General features: G+C 38.1%; 1 protein-coding gene across 1 annotated transcript in view; it reads right to left on the reverse strand.

Moving 5' to 3' along the window:
- The window catches only part of TRHDE (thyrotropin releasing hormone degrading enzyme), a 203,557-nt gene that overhangs the window by 164,502 nt on the left and 23,587 nt on the right, over positions 1-15,468 (reverse strand). Inside the window, exon 3 of the mRNA XM_053943823.1 lies at positions 3,975-4,101. Within this exon, the coding sequence (XP_053799798.1) occupies positions 3,975-4,101 (127 nt within the window). The remainder of the gene's footprint in view (positions 1-3,974; positions 4,102-15,468) is intronic.

The raw sequence follows: 15,468 nt of genomic DNA on the forward strand, positions 1-15,468 counted from the left end.
TGGATGACCACATAGATGACCAAGTGCTTTGCCAAGGGTGGCAGGTCCCTTGTCTAGGGAGAATCACCTGTTGTTCCAACTCTAACACACACAGACAGCCCCACAGACATCACTGACACTAAAAATGTCTCACTCAATAGCCAGTACAGCACCTCCATAGTCAATTGGTCAGTTTTCAACAAAATTATTTTGTAAACATAAACTGTGCTTTCAACAAAAATAATTACATTTAGTTACGTTTCTTCTTGTTAGAACTGCAAAGTACATGTATTTTTTAAAAAAAAAAGCAATGTATTTAAAAAAAAAAAATCTGTTTGAAAAAGAACATTTTCTATAAAACTGTTGACATTAAAAAGCTTTCCAAAGTACATTCTTCATTTTTCACTCCCACTTTCACATTTAGAATTGAAATTAAACACTTCTGAAATGCCCCACTGTAGAAAACATGCTCATTTTTCTTAAAACCGTAATAAAGTACTCAATCCTTTGCAGTCTTGACAGCAGTAAAGCAGATAAGTCCTAAGTTTTTGGAGAGCCCAGGTGCATTTTCAGTATCAACACATCTACCTGATGCACATGCTTTTTCCATTGCTGTCGTTAATGCTGTTTTGTCTTTTCAGCTGGGAAATTCTTCAATACTACTGCAAAATCCCTATCATAGACAGATTACATTATTACCATTTTTAGTCCTTCTATTCACCCATCAGACTACTGTCCCTAACCTTCTAACCTTTGAATTTTTTTCAAGTTTAAAGCAAAAATAAAAATTTGGCATTCTTTCAGGTTAAAGACACCAGCACATGCTTAAACATAGCAATTAGTGTTTGAATGCACTGGAACAAATATACCTGTATTAATATGCATATAAAATTCTTAAAAGTATTTACATCATTGAGTTTAGAAATTTTTCTTCCTATATTTACATTAAATAAATTCAACATTACTATATTATAAAAAATTATTCTGTATAGTAATTATTTCTTGTACCACTACTGAATAGCTAAAGTCTTCATGTAGTATTTTCTATTAAAAATTTTACTGCAAATATTTGATGAAAAAATACAACTCTACTTGTGACTATTCTTCCCATTCTGTTCCAAACAGATCCAAAGTGGAGTATATTAACTTAAAATGAGATATTTTTAAAAGATATGCACAGCACAATGACAATGGATATAGCATGTTGGGTTTAAAGACCATACGTTACAATTTTGAAAGATACTCTGAAGCAGATACAGTTACTGGCACTGTTGCCAGCTGGCATGCTCAATAAACTACCTGAAGTAATGATGGTTGGATGTTTAGATGATCTTTAAGATCCCTTTCAACTGAAACCATTCTATGTTAACCTTTTCTATTCAACAATTTCTTGATTTTATTTTCCCCCTCTAAACCTTTGGCCCCTGTAAGCCCAGAACTTCCTTTACAAAACATTATTATTTTTATATATATAAAATTATATATATATATTTTATATATATATATATATATATATATATATATAAGGTCGTGGTTTGACATGGAAGTGAATTTTTTCCAGGAAGTTGGGTCAAACCAATCAGTGGTCAGGTTTGGATATTGGCACCTGGAGTGACCACTGAAAGTATGGACACGCCTCTGAGAACACAGGGGGTTAAAAGCAAGAACTCCCAGGAGAACTGTCTCTTTTGGTTCCAGTCGTCAGAGAGTGCAGACTCTCCCCCGCCCAGCCTTAGGCTGGGTGGGGGAGGGGAAGCCACGTGGCCTTGTCCAGGTAGGCCAAGGGGCTGAAGGTCTGGAACCGAGCCAGCTCCTGTGGACGGAAGGGTGGAGAGAAGCGGAGATGCCTTTGTTCTCCCCCCCCACAGAGGGAAAGAGACAGAGAGCCTGACGGCACCTGGAAATTTGCTGGCAGAGGAGAAAGAGAAAGGGGGGGGGCGGGTGATGCCCAGCGTGGGAGACGGAACGCTGGACGGAGATATCAGCCGTCCAGGGAGTCTGAACTTTTAACCCTTTCCAGGAAATGAGGTCTTTGTAAAATATTACTCCTCCTTGATTTGTAGTGGAAGAGAGACAGTCCGGGACCTGAGATGTTAGAAGAAGAAATATTTAGGTGGGAGGAGATGATGAAGTAGCTTTTGGCTGGACTTTTCTTGTTAGCCACAGACTGAACCAAAATCTCCTGCAATAGAGACTGCATTTTAGGGGGATGCAGTGGTGACCCAAGGAGACCTGCTTCAGCTTCTAACCGCACAGGAATGGCAAGAACAGAAGAAAGCTGAGGAGGGAATGGTGATGCCCTCTGTGTTCGGGAAAGAAGATGATTTTCTGTTCTTGGACCCTTGGCCCCAGGGGAAAATGGGGGGGACTGTAGTCCCAAGATGAGAAGCTGAACTGTTGTATCTTTGGGTCTGTGGCAAAGCATCCTTAAAGGAGCCCTATGGGCAGTCTGTCCATGCACGGTGGTGAGAGCACTGTGACATGGAAAGGAGAGTGTCACACTGGCAGATTTTCTCCGGGCGGTTGCCATGTGTGACAGGGAAACACAGGGTGTGGCAACTGTGTTTCCTGGGGGGTCTGTGGTGCAAGAGAGACTTCTCTCTCCCTTGATAGCTTGAGTATTGATTATCTGAAGGGTGGTAATTTGATCAGGAATCCCGGGTGATGTTTCATGGTGGGTGTTTTTGGAAGTTGGGAGGAGGAGGGGTGTTTTAAAAGGTCTTCATCCTGGATTTAGTTTATGTGTTTTCAGTAGTAGTAGTAGTTTAATAAAGTTTTTTTCCCCTTTGTTATTAAGCTTGGGCCTGCTCTGCTCTGTTCCTGATAACATCTCACAGCATTTATTTAGGGAAGGTGCATTTTCATGGGGGCACTGGCATTGTGCCAGTGTCAAACCATGACAATAATTATTATATATTATTAACACACTTGAAGACATACATTAAGATATACACAGAAAGTTTGTGTATACTTAAATATGCCATATGCTTGTTTAACCCATCTGCATATTTCTCTAGAAGAATACTGCCTGTAACCTGTTATTAAAAGACACCAAGAAATAAATGCCACAACATACTTATAAAAATATTCATGCAATATCCTCATCTAGAAACATCAATTATGTTATCTATCTTCTACACCATTAGCTGTAAGTCCAATAAAACTACTCAACAGGCAAGGAATTTAATGAAATAAACCCTGCCTTCCTGTGAGGATCACCTGTGGTTCCAACTCTAACACTTCTTATCAAATACATGCTCTCTTCCTGCTGCTGAGCAACAGGCTTTTCTGAATCTTTATCAAACATGTTCCAAAGGAGGGAGGGCATAATAATACTGTGGAAAGTATTTAAATGAGTAGGAGACCAACTGATTGTGATGAAAGGGAGGATGAGAAGAAACTCTTTTTAAAAAATAATAGAAATTTATGGGGTTTACGTTTACATCACAGTAAAACTAATTTACAGCAATTTTTTCAATAAACAGGACAATAAGCTTTTCTACTAATCATCATTAATAAGTCATATGAGCCATAAAATCAAAAAAGAAAGAAACAAGCCCACAGTCTTGCACTGCTACAGGTTTCCAGTTTCCACAACTATTTTCGCTTCTGTTCCCCATTTAAGGCTGAGGCACCAAGGTACAAGTATTACAGAACAAACTATCTCCCAGGGGCTGTCTCATAGGACTAAGGACCAAAACTGACAACATTGAAAAAACAAAGAAAAACTCAGCCCACTTATCAGTGAAAGGTCTCAAGTTCTCTACCCAATGTCTAACAAATGTAAATATTGACTGCTTCCTGCTCTTTTCAGTTCCAGATTGGAGAAAGCATAGTTTGGCTTCTCTTCCTCCACAAGGAAAAGTTTCTCACTTACTGATCCTCCTAAATTAACCCAAACATTTAACTTGACATCCAATACATTACATTCCTTTAGAATAGCTGACTTAATCCCTCATTTCTGGGTTACTTTCACATTCTTTGGAAAATCTTACCCAATTTTGGCAGGGAATAGGGCACTTTAAAATAATCTTCATAAAACTCGATGAGTCTCCTTGTAATATTTAGAGCATAGTCCCCTGATCCTCTTCGGATTGCATCAGGCCTTGCATATAACCGTACCTGTTAAAAAACAAAGCAAAAGTCCAATTTCAGCATCTGCCTTTTAAACCTATTCTAACAGAAGAGGTGAATGAATTACTCTATTGCTATGAGGTGGCAGGATTATTCCCTTAAAGCCAAATATGATTGCCATACATTTGTCAAATCATATCATAGTTGAAAACCAGAACTACCAAAATTAAAGTTACAAAGTTGTGAAGTTACAATCTCCTGCTTATTTGTGTTGCTAAATAAAAAACTTGCACTCCTTGTATCAAAATAAATATTCTAAGAAAATACATGTGTTTGTGAGAGATATGATGGAAGAGTGGATTAGTATAATGGTTCTCTGCCTACACTGAATGTAGGCAGAATGCAGTGACTCAGTAGGAGAGAAGTTCATGGTTTGTTAAAGGCACATTATATCAAGCCCTGAAAATATTACTAGACTGGGAAGAAAAAAATAATCTTTCTCTTTTCTCTTCTCTGGTAGTGACACTGTTACTCTTGATGAGCTATGGGCAGACTGCAAAAACAACCATTTCTAAGCTTATTCATGTACATAAACAATTAACATTCCTGAAACCTCCATGACTGCTTCAGGCCTCTGTTTTCAGAAAGCAATAAATTAAAGCTGTTTGTATAAGCCACAGACTGCTCTGTTCAGTATAGCACAGCTCACACATTTCAATACCTAGAGTGAACCGAGTGAACAGAACTCACCTTCATAATTCAGCATCCAAGTGTGACCCTGATTAGGGAGATAGCAGAAAGCACTGCCAGATTACCTCTTCCCTGTCCTTACAGTCTGTAGCACTTCCTTCATGCAAAGATGACATAGAGCCTACAACTGCTAACCAAGAAGGGCATAGAAAGGAGAACCACTTTTTGTTCTCTCTCCTCATACCCTGCTTGATGGAAGTAGTGTGTGCTTTGTCTCTAGTGACTGTAGCAGAAGGTCTCTCCCTGCAGCTCATAATGATCTGATGCAAATGAGACTCTACTAAATGTCAATCCTTATAATAATATCTGACTCGCCAGTACTTTCTGTGGTAGGATTAAATCCCAGCCAGGGTTCTGAGGAAAGCAATAGCACAGAAATCAGAAAGTATCAATGCATACATGAAGGAGAAATATCAGCTTTGGAATGTTTCTAAATGCTCTATTCTGGATTAAGACAAGGCAATGGGATTTTTGGCTTCAGTGAAAGTATTACCAAGTATTGCTTTACTGCTCTTTTTCTGAAACAGTTCAGTTATCCAAGTGGAAACCAGGTATCAAGCCTAAGTACAGTGTACCTGTCAATTCTCTTTTAATCCACTGTCTCTTGAGTTTCAGTATGGAAACACATTATTTGCTTCATTACAATGTCCATCTTCATATTTAATCTTTGTGTTGTATTAGACTCGGTGCACATACATAGCTATCATTCATAATAATTAAAACAGGTAATGGTGTAACCTGATGAGATATATAATAAAGCAGACTTCTTATAATCACTACCTGAAAGCACATAGATCATTATCTGAATTCCTCCAAATCGCTAGTTTTATTGATTGCTTCCTTTCAAAGTTAACAGTAACAGGTACATTAAAACGTTCCCTTATCTACTAAACTAAAATACAGGTTTTAACAAAATATGTATTAACCACAGAGTTTATGGAAGGATGTTAAGAATCACAATTAGATTTGTGATGAACAGTTTTGTATCATTAAACCTTTATACACAATTTTGCATAATTGCTTTACTGGCACAGTTGCCTGTATCAGCAAATTAGGGGGAAAAGGAGTCAACCAAGTATGCAAAAAATCATTCAATTTGACAGTGGCCAAATCTGTCCATAATAAGAAAGAGAACAATAGAAGGGAAGAAAATAATAAGCAAATAGAAGAAAAATCAAGGTTCAACTTATTGCATTACAATGAATGTCTCCTGGCAAATACAGAAAAGGCATTTAATGGTGTCTGAGACAGAGCCAAGGTACAAAAGCTGCAATGCTGCAAACCTCTCATTTGTCTCCTGCCTAACGTTGAATGTAGTTTTATTTTGCCCATAAAGTTTTCCTGTGTGCCCCTCTGCCTGCCCAGAACAGCTCTGGACTGCCATGGCTCACACCAAGGTCACCGGTAAGCTGGAACACAGTTCAAAAACTACCCACACCATTGCCCAGGTCTCTCAGGGGCTTTGAGGCAATGGATATTGTCAAAGCAGGCAACCATCTTCAAACACTGGGTCTTGCTTCTGCCTTTCACCCAGCAACCACTGAGCATGAAATGTATGGAGAACTTTGGACACACCACTACAGACCTACCCTGGCCTCAGAATTTCCCCCTTGGTTAGCAGAGGGCTACCACAGGGGACAGTCTAGGACACTCTGCCTACCTGGCTAGCTGCTTTGGATGACACATTCTGGTCACATTAGGTGCCATTCATAACATGAGGAGCTTGGTCCAGAGTTCAGTCTAAAGGCTGGCACCAATAAGTTTGAAACTGAAGCCCCTAACTTGCACACACTGATTTTTTTTTAATGTGTTTGGGCTTATTTTGACCATCTCTTACTTCCAAATCCATCAAATGGGGACTATATTATTTTCTTAGTTTATAAGAAGATTCTCAGTCAAAAGGAATACAATTTTTACATTCTGCTCCAAAGAGGAACTTAAGTAAAACAGAATGAAGATTAAGACATGAGATTTGTTTAGAATAATTTGTTTACTACTTTCATTTCAAAATGCCGGTAGGTAGCGTTACTTTAAAACTGCACTGGACTGAACAATAATGCCCAATTATTATATACTTTCCCACAGGCTATTTGACCACTGTACTAAGATTTTGATTTTACAGTAATTTAAATAAGAGAAAAAACAAAGTTTTCTGCAGGGTCGGCCTAAATATGTAACTAAAAGCAGTACATGTTCTCCTACAAAAGACAAACAGGTTTCTAGAGACAGAGCAAATGAGGGTATGGAAACTGAGCATAAGTCTGGTGACAACCATAAATCTTGTTTTTTCTCAGGCAAGCATGGATTGCATAACCTTGCATCAACACAGGAATCCACTTCACAATTAAGGATAGTTATCCCTCCCCCCTACTTCACACAGAATTAAAAGTAACTTTGTCAGGTGTTTTAAATGAGCTAGGAGTGCTTTCCCATTATGAGACAGATGTTTCTGCTCATCAACTGGTGTCAGCAAAGCCATCCTGGGAATAATGTCTGTTCTTTAATCCCTTCCTCAAAGCCAGCAGACTCCACATAAAGCGCTGCTCTTGGGAGGCCCCTCCAAACAAGCTCCAGTTCTCTGTGTGACTATACCCACAGGCTCATTCCAGCACTGGTACATTTAGGATCTTAAAATGATTTTTAAATCTCAGTTCAGAAAGGGCTTATGCCTTAGTTTAATTTTAAATACACGTTTAACCTCAAACTTACCTTTACATGTTATAGAAGGCTCTAACATTTCAACAGAGCAGCACTTACAAATTTTATAAAGGGAGATTAATAGTGTTTTGCTCTTTGTTTCATCTGCAGCGACTTCAGCAGCGACACTCTCAGCTGAAAGACGCATGCATTGCCTCTGTACTTAAATGCTTCAATTTACTTGATAATCTGAAATCTTTTATAATTATTTTGCTCACTGACTATTTTAGGCACAGGTATTATTTTTATTATTGTTACTGAGATAAAGACGTGGTCACATCACACATTCAATACAGCATACATACGTCTGGATCCAACAGCCTTGGCTGTGAACTCCCTGGATCACTTCTGCAACCAAGGCATTGTATCACAAATGGGTTTTTAAATATGATAAATTCAAAATAAATAACAGTTCACTACACACAAACAAGCTACAGGCCAGGTTCCACGAAGAATGTGTATGAATTGTTTCATATGTGCGTGCACATACCTCCACAAGTTTTGCGTGGTGCAAATGCAATAAATTTTACAACACTGATAAATAAAGGAGGGAGAGAGAGGTAGCTGTATTGACATATCAATTCTGCTGTAGTGAACGTAGTTAGATGTGATAATGGGAAGAAATTACAGAAGAATGCCTTGTTTCAGTCTCCTATTCATTATTCATCATGGGCAATACTCAAAAAAGATTGCCTGATAATGAAATGTGCTTACTGAATACCGAAGGAACAGCTCACCTTTACAAGATTATTTTACTCCAAACTGAGCAGTCACACACACAGCACTGCACTGAGTCTTTTTTGATTATAAATAAAATAAAACAAAACATGTTTAAGAATTTGAAGAATTGTCTTAGAGTTAGCTGAAATCAATGAGCATTCAATGACCTGATACTTTCTTAGGAAAAAGATTGTTTAGGAATCCTCATTCAAGACTCTGTTAACCGACCAGTTACAATAAGAGAAGCCATCACTAAAAATAAAGTGTAAATTAAATAAATGGTCACTGAAGGAATTACAGTGGTAGAGAGGTGCCTCAGGGAACATGTCTAATGCAAGCATTAGGGGGGGGCAGAACATTTCTGGAGGGCAAGGGAAAGAGGCTTTGAACAGAAATAATTGATATTCCTGGACAAAAACTTGTAGTATGACCCTAAAGGAGAAAGAATTGAGAGAAACTTCTGGAGTTCCAGGTGACAGTGGGCAAATGAGAAATATTAACCAAAAAGATTGCCAGGTATTTGCAGAGTTGTGAAAGAGGGGTAATAGTTTTGTGCAGCCCATTTCTAAGTAAACATGACCACAAGCATCTAGTTGCCTCATCAGTTCCTCATCTGAACTAAAACAAATGCAACTGCTCCAGCCAAAGGTGCAACAATATATTCTACCAGGAGGCAAAACTGTCATGTAGACATGCTGCAATTTCTAACTTGAGATCATAAAACACTTTGGAAAGTTAATGAGCTGCAGTCACATATAAATCCAACCAGTGCTCAGCTGGCATACAATAAAATACTGGCTATGTCACTGACCACAGTGCCATTAAGATTAATTTAGAGCACTTAGAATCTCTATGATCTTGTTGAAATGGCTCAGGGACAGAAAGTGAACATGTTAACAACTAATGCAGAACAATGTAATTACAGACACAATTTCATAGCCATTTCAGCCAACTAAGACTGCCACAATCTCACCACCACATATTCAGTCATATGGGCTCAACTCTTCTATTACATCAGCACTGGACTTCATCTCCTCTCTCCTCTTCATGTCCTCTCCTCACAGAAACATGCTAGCCAGATGAGTCAACTAACTATGCCAGGTGGGTAGTGTCCAAGTAGCCCAGCTTACTTACCTGGCCACCACGAGTTCAGTGCTAGAAACAGCATGAGAAAGCATTTCTGGAGAGAAGAGAGGACCACGACAGACTGGTTACAGATAAATTTAAATTATTACGGAACTTCAACCTACGAACAAGGTTCAAATTCTTCCAAAGTGCTATTCTAGGGAATTCAGTGTCTAATTTGTTGAGATTCACAGCAGTTAAAGCTCCTTCTAGTCCTTTGTAGCTGGTGAAAAATCAACATAGCTTCAAGTAACAAAGCACAAAGATTTACATTTTTTACCTATTACACATAAAGTTCTGTATCACAACCCCAGTGGTAAGACAATGTGAAAATGGCTTTTTCCCTCAGAAAAAAGTATGCACAGTAGATATATCCCAACGGTTAACACCAATTTTTATTTTCTTTGGTTGGCTTGAGATTGGACAGAATTCTCTTATTTCAAGTATATTTACTCCCTATTTTATAGACAAAGTATTCATATCACACATCATTCATCAATAATATTTCACCTACTCTTGGTTAAAAAAAGAAGTGTTTAAGAAGTACACAAGTTTAAAGAAAGTGCTAAGGGGCCTACAATGTTCAGCAACCCTATAGCAAGCCAAATTTCACCGGGCTAGAGACTGCTTTGTCACAAGCACACAGATATCACCTTAGAGTAATTCCACTTCAAATGATAATATGAAAATCGTAGCTACTTATTTATATTTTGGCATTGCCTAGAGACTGGCAATATGACAGCACAATCCCCCTGTGCTTAGTCAACAACATAAATAGAAGTAAGAGATGTTTGTTATTTCAGTCTTTCTGCCTAAAGAGTAACAACCAAAACATGGGGAAAAAGAACTGTTATCATCTTCATTTTATAAATGAAAGTTATAGAAAGATGAGCTTAATATCAGGAAGAAAGTCTAAAAAAGAGCCAGAAATAGAACTTGAATATCACTTCTCCAAACTGATGAATCATCTTTTCATCATAAATCAACAAATCACTATTCCCAAAATACATTTGCTGAAAAACACCACCTTTTCCATCACAAATTTAAAAACAATTAAATCCTGTTTTAAGGTTCCTCAATCACAACATGTTTTTTAAAAACCAAACCTAAAGTTCATTCCAAGCTGTAGAACTGTATCCCTGAAATTTCTTAACTTAGAAGCATTCTGAACACTGAAGTTTCCAACATTAACTTCTGTCTAAGAGTAACTATCTCACTCCCATAACACAGTCTTTTGTCAAGTGGCTACCATGCTGAGACTTATTTAGGTTTGTTTAAAGGCAAAGGTTATTTTATTATTCACTTGAAAGTAATTACTTTAAGAGATGTCAACATAGTGGTCCCCCACAAAATAGCTACTGAGTAAAGTGATGTACTTGTCCAGAGCATAGCAAAAAAAAATGGGAGATAGAGACAGACTGTACATGACAAACCAAAGACAAATGCAAGGGCATGTCAGTAGTCTCCTGTTCCACATAAATTCTGCACAACCATAGCGGAAACCCAGGTCTCTATACATACATTTCACCCTACTCATCATATGTTTGCAGTAATCCTGATCAATATTAGGAAAAAAAAAATAAGCTGTGGCAACCACTGACAAAATACAATTGCGAGAAAAGCAAAGCAGAAGCACAGCTCACCTGTGACCTCAAGAGCATTTACTCAATGCATCGCTTTATAACAGCAGCAATAAGCAAGAGGAACACAGCAAAGTATCTTGTGAGCTACATGTAAACTTAATAGAAAAACTGTTTGCAAGGTAAACAGATCAGAGCTATAAGGTGCTACATTTTAAAGTATCCTTTAGAACTTGTTGGCATTGAGGAAACACAGTACTTTGTTGACAAGTCTGCATTGTGTTGGATCAAGCTGGAGATTTTGTGAAAAATCGCACCTAGCCCTTATGGAGGAGAAAAATACGCACATGGAAATGTTGTGCTCTGACTGGTACAAAATCCATAACACAACCAAAAACAGGTTACACGATATAAGAGTAACAACTATATTAACAATGAGAGCTCTTTCAGGCTAAAAGAAGCAAAAAGACAAGCAATTAGGCCAGTGAAAACAAAAACCATAAACCATGAAATAGGGAATCAAGAAATCAAACTTTTTGTATGTGTCTTTGTATGAAGACACACTAAAATCCACTAAAAAGCTTCATTAAGAGCTCTCATTCTCACTCTCAACTAATGTTTCAAATCTTTTTTTAAATCTTAAAATTGACAGAACAATATAAAAATAAAACAAAAAAAAAAGCTAAATGCACTAATAATATTCAAACACTTTTGCTCAACTAGCCTCTGACAAAACTATGGGCAAATTAGGAGAGAGGTAGTTATCTATCATTAACATCTCCAACTGGAAGGATTTCAACCCCCTTCTGAGAACACCAATCTCAGTGAAAACCAACAGAGGAAAAAAAACTTTAAAGGCAAATTAAAATTGTAAATAGAGAAAATAAAATAGAGGGCTGAATCAATTAGAACATTATTCCCGTGTCAGGACTCCCAGCTGAGAAAGATGAAGGCCACAGCCAGGAAAGAAAGTGGCTCACCACCTGACCCACTAGCCAGGAGACACAGATAAGTACCAAACTGACGTTTTTGCACCTTAAGACAGAAGAAACTGAAAAATTTAAGTACTCTGACACATACAAACCTAAGCAAGTAAACGTAATGGCTCTGAAGTATGCTGGGTTTAGTCTACAAAATATACATTAATGTAATGTAAACTGTTTAAATTAAAGTACTATAAAATGTTCAACCACAGGGTTATTAATCAAATCCCTTCCAATATATGAAATGCTCAGATGATTACAAAAAATATTTTTGTACATTTTATCATTCAATATCATTCATTTATCATTACTTTCCTCCCTTAAAACTTGCACTACTCAGGACATATTTCCTATCAGGAAGATGTGAGTTAATCAGCAATGTCCTCTGCATGCCTATGGAAAAGGTCAATTTGCTAATGCTTTCTCATCAGTCACAGCTCAAACACCACATCTGGTTTACATCCAAACAGCCAGTCAGTCAGCTAAGCAGCTGAGGTTAAACTAGGTGTGAGTGACTATCACAGGAGTCTCCTAAAATAAAATTTGCCGAGAGCTGACCTCTTCATTCATATCAATGTGCTGGTTAGCACTAGATTAAAATTGAGTATTTAAGACAGGATCAATTATAAGAAGAAACCCTTCCTTACAAAAAAGTCAAGGCAACTCCTTTCCCAGGAAGGTAACTAGCACAAAGCAACAACATGGTCCAATGGATTATGGGAAGATGGAAAGAAGAGAAAATTTTCTGACACCTGGTATCAATCACAGTGATCATATCTCAGGTAAAACTGAACTTGAACTAAAAGTTTAAGTCTTAAATAGCATGTCAATTAGGGAAAGTAGGAATACAAAAACATTTTTACCACCAACATTACTTCAGTTCCTTCAGTAGCATAATAAACTGGACTGCATAAATATGTTTCTTTGCTGACAGTGGAGCAGATCACTGTTGTTTGAACAGTCCTTCCTTCTCTTTTTTCTAGCTGATGAAGAATTCCCTTGCTTTGCTTCCAGCTGACATTCACATCAGTATAACAGCTTCATTTGTCTCTCTATTTTTAACACTTTCTTGTAGTCTAAGATAGCATCTCCTCTCATGAGACATATCCTGACTGCACAGTGCATGGTAAACCTTTAAAATGGCAGCCTTTATTTGCTCCTGTCATATCTCTACCCACAGCATAAACTGTGTCTACAGCTGGAGGATCTGCAGATCAACAGTCATTATGAACAATTACTGCAGCAATATCAACAGTGCATGGGCAACAACAGCATTTGTGCACTTATGCAAGTAGACACCAGAAAATGCAAAATTTTTTGGAAGCTTCCATAGGTTAAAAGCACTAGAAAGGATAAAATTGGACCTTGCAAGGAAGGGTCCTCTAATTTTAACATATCAGAACAGCACATCAAATAGCCCTTTTCCCCAAAGTTTCTGGTGTTTGAGCGCTATTGGCAGGACAATGAAAGACAAGACCTGGCCCGCAGTTCATGTACTCTTAATACATGCAACAAAGTATCAGTGAGGACTGGAATCTCTGAGCTTGAAAATTTGATTTCCATAAATAACAAACTGTCACTAAGGCCACACAGAAAAGACTATTAAGAACAAAAGCAGACCAAAGGAGCCAGGCTGAAAAAATTAAACTAATAAAAATTTGAGAGTCTTCATATCAGTCTATGAAGTGAATGAAACTGCTACCAGAAGCTTCTATGAAAAACATTTGTATAAATATCATTGACTAATATTCTGCTGCCAGTTTTGCCTAAAGCTCTCAAGTAGAGGCTACTGCCTCTAAAATATCTACTATACTTTTCCCATGAGAGTGTTCAAAGCTGCCATTTTCTATTATGCAGAGCAAGGGGAAAAAAAAAAAGCTGAGGGAATAAGAAAGAAATCCCACTGAGAAGTATTGCTGCTGGATTGCATGCTCACAGTGCTGACTTACTCATTCTTAAATAGAAGGCCAAAGCTTAAAATGTTCCCTGGTTCAAGGACCAGTCAATCTCATTAACCCAACCCAGGGGATTAAGGCTATGAGACAGCCAACCTCAGCTGCTGTACTTCAGGACCTCCCAAATGCGACCCAGCCCAAGCACCTCCATGCATTATGCTTACAAATCCATACAGGTCTCCTGACTTTTACTGCATTTTACCATTGCCCAGCTTGCTCATGAAAAAAATAAGAAAGGTCAGTAGTCACAGATTATGTTAAATAGTTATTAGAAAACTTCACCTCTGTTTTTTCCCTAACAAAATGAAAGGGTCTCACTCATTCACAACAAAAAGAAACCTAAACTAACCACAAGATCACTGCAGGTCTCTAGGTGGTGAGTTCATAAAATGATAAGCTTTAGAAGGAGAAGACAGAGATGAGAGCAACTTCAGCAACTACAACTGACCTTGCTTCTGAGGAGAGCTCCTCTCAACAGCAGAGCATGGCACAGAGGAGCTGGCAGGCACACCAGCATCGCTGTGCATTACAGTCCAGCACCACTCAGAGACACGTGTATGGCAGAGGCAGAGTCATGTCTGAGCTAATAAATCTTGACTTGCAACACAGCAAATGTCCTGGGACACGATGCTCTGCTGACAATGCTATCCCACTTTCCATTCTAGATCCCATTAAGTGATCCTCATGCTTGTACTTGCACTGTACTCCACTGGGAGCTACTCATCTCTCCCTAAAAAGAGCAGATGAGCTTCATTCATTTTACACCAACACAGGAATGGAGTCAAGTATGGGCTGTGAAAAAAGCTGTAAGTCAACTGAACAGCCATCATTCTCCACATTCTTCTCCATTATTTTCTGTATCTGTATACTGTAACACAGACTCTTAAGCAGCAGCCAAGGCCACTCCAACGATCTTCTCTGACCCAAGTTTCACTGATGCACATTCTGCAAAGCACACTCAAGACTCTGAGAAATGACTCTTGTTCGAATGTTGATTTTTACTGCCATTTGTGCTGAGATGGCTAAAGGCTTTTCAGACTCTTGAGCAATAGGCATCCAGAAAACTCTATGAATGTTAAAAAAAAAAAAAAACAAACAAACCGTTTAATAGGTGGTGGCCTCATAAAAACCAAAGCATCTTCATCCCATTCAGGAAAGTTAGAACAAACTCCAAATCCTAGGTCACTGAAGGCTTGGGAATTATAGAAATACATCAATTTACAAGGTTGCTCAGATAAGAAAGCCAGTAAGCACAGCAAGGAAAAAATGTGATAGCACTTCCTGCCATTTTGGTCCTGCAGCTTCAGAAGAAAACTGAGATAAGAGAGTAAATACAAATTTAAGGGCTTGTCTACATTGAACACTGCAATTTTTTAAGAGCTGATCTATGTGCATTTAGTCCCACATTACACAGCACCATCACAATTATAAGTCTCTCCAATTAAATGAGTGGTATTTCTAGACCTGACCTTAGTGGGCATGTTACCTAGCCCTGCTAGTTTATATAACAGCAGCTTTCCTAGCCATAAATTGTTCTGCATTCATATAAACATATTCAATGATTTAAAACTTACAACAATCAGTATCAACACAAATATTTAGAAA

This window comes from Vidua chalybeata, chromosome 5 (assembly GCF_026979565.1).
Source record: "Vidua chalybeata isolate OUT-0048 chromosome 5, bVidCha1 merged haplotype, whole genome shotgun sequence".
NCBI classification, from domain to species: Eukaryota; Metazoa; Chordata; class Aves; order Passeriformes; family Viduidae; genus Vidua; species Vidua chalybeata.